Source organism: Abramis brama (assembly GCF_963993115.1).
Source record: "Abramis brama genome assembly, chromosome: 15".
NCBI classification, from domain to species: Eukaryota; Metazoa; Chordata; class Actinopteri; order Cypriniformes; family Leuciscidae; genus Abramis; species Abramis brama.
In genome coordinates this window covers 34,054,068-34,064,320 of record NC_139977.1, presented here as the reverse complement: position 1 = coordinate 34,064,320, position 10,253 = coordinate 34,054,068, and the positions used below count along the sequence as shown (strand labels likewise).

Sequence of the window (10,253 nt, the reverse complement as noted above, 5' to 3'; positions counted from 1 at the left end):
ATATATATATACCTCTTAACTCATTGATTGGGTTAATTAACTGAATGTGCTCCACATGTGTTTAATTAGGTTTAATTATCTGAACGTGCTCATCCCAAACTTTGTTAATAAAACATAATTTCTTAATATGCCAAATATGGTAGGGGTTGATCTTTGAGTACTATGATTGGATGGAATGGACATCATGGTTGATGATTCTGCTTAATCTTGTGTATAAATATGTGGCTTCTTCAGACTTGAGAATGTGATGGTATTCTACTGTCTCTGATATATTATTCTCTGCAGATTATCTATCTAAAAATTAATCTAACTATCAGTATTCAGGCCAGTGCTGTAACAATGCATTACTTCTTTTCCATGATGTTTTCACTGCTGGCCATTATTGGGCATGTGAGCGTTACGTCTGCAGAAAGCCGTTCTGAGCGGAGTATCAACCGATCTTACAGATCTGAGCTGAAGGTGACGAATGGAATGAATTGGGGAACGTGGGGGCCTGTGGACATGTGTCCAGATGGAACATACGCCACAGGGTTTACTCTGCAGGTAAGTTTACTCTATTTTGCTGATATAGGGGTGGATGAGCGCTTCAAAGATTGAAAACTGTGGAGTTGCTGTTTGTCATTTAATTCCATGGAACTAACCCTGCTTAAGATCTTAGTGTCTGTGTAATACTAAAGAGCATGAAGATAAATGTTACTATGAGTTGGGTTAGAGTTTACTTTCAAATGGAAGATTGTCTTGACGTTGTTTTAAGGTGGAAAGACCAGGGGGTGATGATACTGCACTCAATGGGATTCGTCTTCACTGTGTCGATCAGTCTCGGTCCAAAAAGTCTATCCGAAGTTCGGCCGTAGGAGAGTAATGGACTCAAATTATTAGCAATTCTTGCATTAAGTATTTAAGCTAGATAAATAAATTGAGGATTTTCTTAAATAATTGATTTGATCAGGTAACCTCTTTGTTTTCTTCAGATGGGGTAAGTGGGGACTTACCCAATGGTGTCCTTCTGGATACTTTACAGCTTTCCAGCTGAGAGTTGAATCTTCCCAAGGAGCTGGAGATGATACGGCTGCAAACAACATCAAGTCAGTGTGTGCTGCAATAAGTTATAACGTCTTACCCAGTGTAGACCTCTTACACCATCTTTTACCCATCCTGGTTTTATTTTGTTATTTAAGGACTCAGTTTTCCCCCATTAATAGTTCAGTTAATATCACACTTGCATTCGTGCTGCTGTTCAAGTTTGCAGTGATTAGGCTGTCAGCAGCTGGTGATCATGTGACTGACTATATATATAATATAATATAATATATTATTTATTTTTTATTTTTTATTTTTTTTTCTCAGGTTCAAATGCAGTGGAGGTGCTGAGCTGGAGGGTAAGAGCACAACCTGGGGCAACTGGGGCAACTGGAGTCCAACGTGTGAAGGAAAAGGAATCTGTGGCATACAGACATTGATAGAACCGCCACAGGGAGCTGGAGACGACACCGCTCTCAATGACGTGCACATGTTCTGCTGTGATTAAGGTGATGTGATCGCAATCAAACTCAGATCTTACTAATACTGACTGCAGATCAACTTAATCAGATTTCTTACAGGTTTAGGAGGATGACCACAAGAGCAAGATCAAATGGATGGTAATTCTTGATCATCATACTATGATAAACTAACATGAACCATGTCATACAGCAGCTTTTTAAAGGGATAATGCATAGTCGTTATCAAAAAATAAAGCCTAACAGAATGATCATGACATTTACATCACTCCTGTTATATGAGTTGAAATTATTTTATTCATTCTTGTAGGTTAGTGATTCTTCTGAAGACTCGTGAACTTCTGAAATGGTTGTCAAATATTAGCAATAAAGACTTTCTAAACAGAACCTTGTGGTTTCACATTGTTTTGCACAACACTTTACATCAGATCGTTCATTACATTAGTGCATGTGGCAGATGGCCTAAAGTGACTTATATTGCATTCAAAGTAATTGTTTTATCTGTTCATGAATTCCCTGGGAATAACCAACATACTCTACTACAGGAACACTATATTAAAGTGTAATATTTCCTAAATTCTGAAAAAAAAAACAGATTTAAATTATTAGACAAACTTCCTCACGTAATCTAGAATGCTTTCTAACACTTGATTGCTGCTCTGTCAAGTCTTCGTCATCTGTTAGGAACCTGGGTGTGCTCTTTGATACCAATCTTTCATTTGAAAGTCACGTGAATGTTATCTGTAAAACTGCATTTTCTATCTTAAATCTAAATTACGTCATATGCTCTCATTGAAAAATGTGGAACAATTAGTTCATGCGTTCATGACCTCAAGGCTAGATTATTGTAATGCTCTACTGGGTGGTTACCCTGCACGCTTGATAAACTACAGCTAGTTCAAAACGCAGCAGCTCGAGTTCTTACCAGAACCAGGAAGTATGACCATATTAGCCCGGTTCTGTCAACACTGCATTGGCTCCCTATTAAGCATTGTATAAATTTTTAAATATTGCTGAGTACTTAAAAGCACTAAATGGTTTAGCTCCGCAGTGCTTGAGCGAGCTCTTAACGCATTATAGTCCTTCACGTCTATTGCAATCTCAAAATTTGGGCCAGTTAATACCTAGAATATCAAAATTCGACTGCTGGCTGTAGATCCTTTTCCTATTTAGCACCAAAACTTTAGAACAGTCTTCCTAACATTGTCCAGGAAGCAGACACACTCTGTCAGTTCCAGGCTAGACTAAAAACACATCTCTTTGAACTAGCATACACTTAACACATAGACTTATATTAATCAATGTTAGGCTGCATAGTTTAGATCAGCTGAAAGCGGGAACACTTGCCATAATTCCTGATGTACTTGGTACATCATTAGAAGAATGGCATCTACGCTAATATTAGTCTCTGTTTAAAGGTTTTATCGCAGTATACCGGATCCAGGCCGTATCCAGACCTGAGAAAGGACTAGCGCCTGTATGCGACGACAACGCAGTCCTGAAGTGTCCACTAGTCTCTTCCCTGTGAAGGCCTCCTTCTCTTCCCTTCACCTCTGTACAGATAACACGTTGTCGGGATAACTCCAGTTCGCGTGGCTACGCAGAAGCGATAAAAATTCTGTATTATAAATCTTAAGGCTAGACAAGTAGTTTGTGAGGGTTGGTTTTCTAGGGAAGGACTACATGCCTGCGCACATATATTCAAACACACATAGACTGAACTCTTATATGCATGTGCACGCCATCTGCGTTCTCACAGGTTTGCGTTTTTAAAGTTTGCGTAGAGAGAACTTAAGGATTTTCGGTAAAGCGGTGTCGTGTTAGCAGCCCCTAGGTTAATAACTAATGATTGTTGCAACGGGAATGAACTTTAGCTGGAAAATAACTTTATTCTAGAGCTGCTATAAACCCAAAACAATCTCTGTTACTTTAATTTCCTATTATCACTGTAAAGCTGCTTTGAGACAGTCTACATTGTTAAAAGCGCTATATAAATGAAGATGACTTGACATAGGCCTATATATATATAGGCCTATGTCAAGTCTATATATATATATATATATATATATATATATATACAGAGGTGGGAACAAATACATCAAAAACTATTTTGTTACAAACTACAAATACTGACTCATGAAATGTAACAAAATAAAATACAAAATACTGATATGAAAAAATGTATTTAAATAAAATACAAGTAATTAGTATTTTTAAAATACAAAAATACTCCCACAATAATCTTGTCTTTTTTTATTATTACTGAAAGGTCAATAACACAAATATGATACTTACCAATACGATACTTACCAATTCACAAAATTAACGGAATGCATAGCTGATATAAAAAATTGGATGACTTGTAATTTCCTACTACTTAATTCTGAAAAAACAGAGATTCTAATTATTGGACAAAAAACGTCCTCACGTAATAACCTAGAATACTGTCTAACACTTGATGGCTGCTCTGTTAAGTCTTCGTCGTTGGTTAGGAACCTGGGTGTGCTCTTTGATACCAATCTTTCATTTGAAAGTCACGTGTCTAGTATCTGTAAAACCACATTTTTCCATCTTAAAAATATATCTAAATTACGCCATATGCTCTCATTGACAAATGCGAAACAATTAGTTCATGCGTTCATGACCTCAAGGCTAGATTATTGTAATGCTCTACTGGGTGGTTGCCCTGCACGCTTAATAAACAAACTACAGCTAGTTCAAAACGCAGCAGCTCGAGTTCTTACCAGAACCAAGAAGTATGACCATATTAGCCCGGTTCTGTCAACACTGCATTGGCTCCCTATTAAACATCGCATAAATTTTAAAATATTGCTGATCACTTACAAAGCACAATATGGTTTAGCTCCGCAGTGCTTGAGCGAGCTCTTAACGCATTATAGTCCTTCACGTCTATTGCGATCTCAAAATTCCGGCCAGTTAATAATACCTAGAATATCTAAATCGACTGCTGGCGGTAGATCTTTCTCTTATTTAGCACCAAAACTTTGGAACAGTCTTCCTACCATTGTCCGGGAAGCAGACACACTCTGTCAGTTCAAAGCTAGATTAAAGACACATCTCTTTGACCTAGCATTCACATAATACATTATAGACTTCTATAATTCAATGTTAGGCTGCATAGATTAGGTCAGCTGGAACCGGGAACACTTCCCATAAATCCTGATGTACTCGTTACATCATAAGAAGAATGGCATCTACGCTAATTTTAGTGTCTTTGTTTATCCCAAGGTTTTCCCGCAGCCTGCCGGATCCAGGCCGTATCCAGATCTGATGAAGAACCTTCGCCTGGACCCGATCCAACGCAGTGCTGAAGTGCCAACTAGTCTCTCCCTATGGAGGATCCCTTTACCACTCTATAGATAAAGCGTTGTCGGGAAACTCAATTTGCGTACCTACCCCGAATTGATAAAATAAAATAAAATTCTGTATCAAAAATTATAAGGAAACGCCAGTACTTTGTTTAGGCTTGGTTTGTAGGGAATTCCAAACCTGCGCACATATATTCAAACGCACATAACTATAGAACCAATTCTTAATGCGCATGTGAAGGCCATCAGCGTTTCTCACAGGTTTGCGTTTAAAATCTGTGTAGAGAGAATGGTGTCGTCTTAGCGGCCCCATATTTAATAACAAATGATCGTTGCGACGGAAGCAAATCAATCAAAACTAACTTTAGCTGGAAAATAACTTTATTAAAGAACCGCTATAAAGCCAAAACAATCTCTGTTACCTTAAATTATACGTTTATCTCTGTAAAGCTGCTTTGAAACAATCTACATTGTTAAAAGCGCTATATAAATGAAGATGACTTGACTTGACTTGACTTCACATCAATGGTGTGGTAGGCTGCCCTTAATAGCAAAACGTGTTTGATGTAGGCTACGTAGCCATATTATCACCGTTACTCATGCCTTAAGGCTTGAATAAGCGTAGAGAGACATTTCCTCACCACTGGCTAAGGGAGGGGAAACAGCCATAAATCTATATTTATGTTATGTGCACTAACAGCTTTAATGAGGAACTTTATTGAAAGGTCAATGACAGAAATAGTAGCAATAACTATGCTACAAAAGAGAAAACTAAACCATTGTCGTTTAGGCTAGTTGTTTTTAAAGGGATAGTTCACTTTGAAATTAAATTTTGGTATGTTTTAGCTTACCTCAAGGGCATCCAAGATGTAAGTGTCTTGTTTCCGCAGTAGTTTAAATTTTGATATTTTTAGGTCAAACCGTTCTTGTCTGTCAGTCATATAATGCAGGTCTATGGTCACTATCTCAAAGAGCATGCACAGAGAAGTCCAAATTAAACAATTCCCCATAGTAAGTACACATTGATGGCCTAAGACACGAAACGAGTGGTTTGTGTGAGAAAACGAACAGTATTTATATCGTTTTTACCTCTTACACAACCACGTCCAAGTGATCTGAGGGCGCGCGCGCGCTTAGTCTGCGAAAGCGCCGGAAAGTGCCGGAAGTGATCTCTGTAAAAGAGTGGTTGTGTAAGAGGTAAAAACGATATAAATACTGTAGATGAGAGAGGTAATGATGGGACGCGCGTTTGTTTTCGTGGTGCAAAAGTTCCAGTGCATCTTTCCCCGCGATGCTGCCCAGGATGGACTCTGACTGCGGGCGGCTGGTTGGCCATCAACCACGGACACTTCTAAACTATGTGTGTGTGTAGCAACCATTCAACGGGAGAATGGTGGACTTCGGCCTTGTACACCAATGCAGGTTTCGTCTTGCGAGTGATGCGGTCCCGAGGACTTTTCTATCGCTTCAGAGGTGTGTGTGTGTGTGTGTGTGTGTCTAAAATGTAACCCTGACCGTTTTACTTGCCTTCTGTTAAATCACTCGTTATTAAAATTTAGATATTTCGATAATACCTCAATTGTATGGAACGTATGCTTAATTTGTGCAAATTTCTATGTCACTGTACATCTTTATTATGTGGGTTTAGGGGGTGTGTAGATCTAGGATATGTAGGCTACTGAACGGTTTTTTTTTTAAGCGATTTTTTTATTTATTTTCAAATATATGCATTTATAGTGTGTATATAAACAAATATATATTTTATAATGACATAATTATACATATACATGTGCATTTATATGTTTTAAATACAATTATAAGGTGTCAGTGTATTTCATTAGACTATAACTTTGCCAGCTATAAAAAAATCTAGCATTTCCTCACGTTTTACCACTGATTTTTAGTGACAGTCGATATGCATGCATGGGCCACTGGTGATGACAGTCCCCCCTCTCCCCTGCCGTGCCACACTACACCCACTCCCCTCCCTTCTTCTCACAGCCACCACGCCCAATTAAGTTGCATTTTTCAAAAAGATTGTGAGCTAGACTTGAGCTGAAAGAGGGAGGTGTCGTGACCCTTTAAGTACAACCAACTTCTCCAATAATTCTGGAGTTAATCCCCTTCTATGAGGGCGGTAGACCATGCCTGCAAAAGAAAAGAGACACTCAACTGGTGCTGATGATGGCAGAGGGGTGCTGAATCTCACGAAGAGCAGCTTGATTAGTGGATACGAGTCCAGTGAAGCCAGGTCCTTTCTGGGGTCCTCCAGGAAGTGAAGGGTCTCTAACTCTGCTTTGCTATATATGTGTGTGTAGACTGTATATGTTTCACAAAACACTTTACCTTAATGCCGTTTTTAAGAGGAGCAGCGCCACTTCTTCTCCTGTGTTTAAAACTCATTCTGTAGGTTTCCACTGAATGAAGCCCTAGCTTGACACTTTGTCCATTCCCTTCGTCATTTCCACATCAATAAATCCACAGAACCACTCGTGAAAAAAAAAAACGTATCCGTTTACTCAGTTAGCATCAAAAACATCAACACAGGAATATTACATAAAATAAAAATGATTAATTAACGACAAAAAAGGGAGAAAAAAGGTAAAAAAACTATGTGGCTCCACTCTCTGCTTGCCTGACTGTTCACTCAGAAACTTTTACAATTCTCGCGAGAGTATTCCAAGCAATTAAAGGTACATGCGATTTAGGTAAGTGCGATAACAATCCTCTATTCCCAAAATATCACCAATGTAATATAAATGCACTCTAAATTATCCATACACATTTTAGATAATTACAAAATTAACTCCTTGCATTACTGTAAATATTAACTGTATCAACCTGTAAATACTTTAAATATTCCCTTCAATTTCCTCAACATAAATGAATCATGTAAATTACTATTTAACGCATAAATTAAAATTATTTATTAGTTAACTGCATTTAGGCTCCTACATTACCGGCCCCTAATTGTTATCAATGTCCTTGAAACAATTACTCAAAACTTAAATTAAAGGAGCCTACATGCTAACTAACAAACTATCTAAAGAAATCTTCTTGGTCTTCGCCCTGTACGAAATAGGGTCTTTCCTTTGAAACAGTTTAGGCTATAAATTGTCCTCGGATCCTTGAAGAAGACATAGCTTTGTTATCGGACGACAAAGCTCGCTGCTCGCTGCTCTTAGTCTTGACTTTCACTTGACGAACGAAGCCTTTCTTGTCAGGAAAAATCTCCACAATTCTTCCAAGTGGCCATGAATTTCTGGGCGATGTATCATCTACAATCAGGACTACATCACCAACACTGAAGTTTCTTCCAGGAGTGGACCATCGTTGACGTTCCTGGAGCTGCATAAGATATTCTTTACACCAGCGCTTCCAGAAGACATCCGCGAGGTACTGGACTTGCCTCCATCTGCGGTTAGCGTACTGGTCATCCTTGCTGAACACTCCAGGGGGTAACTCAGGCTTGACCTTGAGTAACAACAGGTGGTTGGGCGTTAAGGCCTCTAAATCATTGAGATCTGAAGATGCCTGGGTGATTGGTCTGCTGTTTATGATGGCCTCAGCTTCACACAGTAAGGTATGGAGACCTTCTTCATCCAAAAGTTGTTCCTTCACTGAGATGTTCAGAATTTTTCTCACCGAGCGGATCAGCCGCTCCCAGCTTCCTCCGTGGTGAGAACCTGCTGGCGGATTAAAGTGCCACTGAACTCCCTTCTCCTGCAAGTTCTTTGCTATCTTGCTGGTGTTCCATTCTTTTATTGATTTTTTTAACTCAATGTCAGCCGACCTGAAGTTGGTTCCATTATCAGAGTACATCTCTTTGACTTGTCCTCTTCTTGCAATAAATCTTCTAATTGCATTGAGGCATGCATCAGTGTCAAGTGAAGATGCTACTTCTAGATGTACGGCTCGTATGGCAAGACATGTAAAGATGACACCGTATCTCTTTATTTGCCCTCTTCCTCTTTTCACCAGAAATGGACCAAAGTAGTCAACACCGACTCTTGTGAATGGAGGACTGTCAGGCAGAACCCTGCATCTTGGTAGATCAGCCATGAGTTGCTTACCGGCAGTTCCGTGTAGTTTCTTACAGCTGATGCACTTGGACAAGAACTTTCTAATAGCGCCGTTTGCACCGGGAACCCAGAATCTTTGACGCAGTTGTGCCAACATATGATTTCTCCCGGCATGAGCTGTAACATCGTGAATGTGCTTCAGCACAAGCATTGTGATGTGTGAATCTTTTGACAAGATGGCTTGCTGCTTGGAATCCTCTGGCATTGCTGCACGGCTCATCCTTCCACCAACTCTAATGACTCCGTTTTGAAGTACAGGGTTCAGCTTGTAGAGTGAACTACTCTTCTTTACCCTTTGATGTTCCTTTAGCATAGTCAAGTCTTCTTTGAAGCTTTGTTTTTGAAAGTATTTCACGATTTCTCGTTCTGCTTCAGTCAAACCTTCACAGGTTAGGTGTGTTCCTTTGAAAGCTTTCTTGAACTGATTAATTCTGTTTTCTCTGTGTGAGTTTGGTTCCTTTCTCATTGCTTTCAGTTCCTTAAGCAAATCTTTAAATTTCAGAAACCAGGCCACAGCGCGTTTTAGTTTTGTCCAGGATGAGTAATAGGTCATCAACTGTTCCATAGCATCTTTGGGCTCTTGCGTCTGAATAACATGCGCTTGAACTACCTTTTTAACCTCTGAGTCGTCAATGTCCAGCATTCCAGGATCTGGATTTTTGGGCCACTGGTCTTGTGCACAGAGCAGAAAACTTGGTCCTGAAAGCCAGTTTTCACTATTCAAGAATGCTTCAACAGTCTGTCCTCTCGAGACATGATCACCAGGATTCAGATTGGTATTAACGTATCTCCACTGTGAAGTCTGAGAGTGCTCCAGGATTGTTGTGATCCTATTGGCAACAAAAGTCTTGAATCTTGTGCCTTCGCTGTTCAAATACTTCAGCACAGCCGTGCTATCTGTCAAAAAAATTGATTCGTTAAGTTCCAGTTCAAGCTCTTTCTTCAGAAGCTTGTCCATCTTAACGGCAACTGTGGCTGCAGTCAATTCCATTCTTGGTATGGTTGGAGACTTTAAGGGCGCAATCCTTGCCTTTGCCATAATCAGGGTGGATTGAGCTTCACCGCTTGCAGTGCGTAGCAGTAGGTAACTTGTTGTTCCGTATGCGTCTTGACTAGCATCAGCAAAATGATGTAACTGTGCAAAGACTGGCGCACCAAACTGCTTTGACTTAACACATCTGTCAACTCCAAAGGTCTCAAGCTGTTGCAATCCAGACATCCACCTTTTCCAACTCTTAATGACGTTATCAGGCAGGTCTTCATCCCAGCTATACTTCTGCCGGCATAAGTCTTGCAAGATTCTTTTTGCAGGCAGTACTACTGGAGCAAGAAAACCCATCGGA

At 39.6% G+C, this 10,253-nt stretch overlaps 1 protein-coding gene across 1 annotated transcript; it reads left to right on the top strand.

The window, feature by feature from the left end:
• The first annotated feature begins 250 nt into the window (after positions 1-250).
• On the top strand, positions 251-1,947 carry LOC311097576 (vitelline membrane outer layer protein 1-like). The gene is made up of 6 exons (XM_084137381.1): positions 251-543; positions 755-858; positions 972-1,085; positions 1,348-1,529; positions 1,602-1,640; positions 1,810-1,947. The coding sequence occupies exons 1-4, from the start codon at positions 340-342 to the stop codon at positions 1,526-1,528; spliced, it is 603 nt and encodes a 200-aa protein (XP_083993507.1). The 5' UTR covers positions 251-339; the 3' UTR covers position 1,529; positions 1,602-1,640; positions 1,810-1,947.
• Positions 1,948-10,253: the final 8,306 nt, after the last annotated feature.

What these genes read in the sequence shown, in the direction of transcription:
- LOC311097576 (XM_084137381.1), top strand. Translation starts at nt 340, where the DNA reads ATGCATTACTTCTTTTCCATGATGTTTTCACTGCTGGCCATTATTGGG. An exon ending in CCACAGGGTTTACTCTGCAG is followed by an intron (nt 544 to 754) that starts GTAAGTTTACTC and finishes CGTTGTTTTAAG; the next exon opens with GTGGAAAGACCAGGGGGTGA. An exon ending in CGAAGTTCGGCCGTAGGAGA is followed by an intron (nt 859 to 971) that starts GTAATGGACTCA and finishes TGTTTTCTTCAG; the next exon opens with ATGGGGTAAGTGGGGACTTA.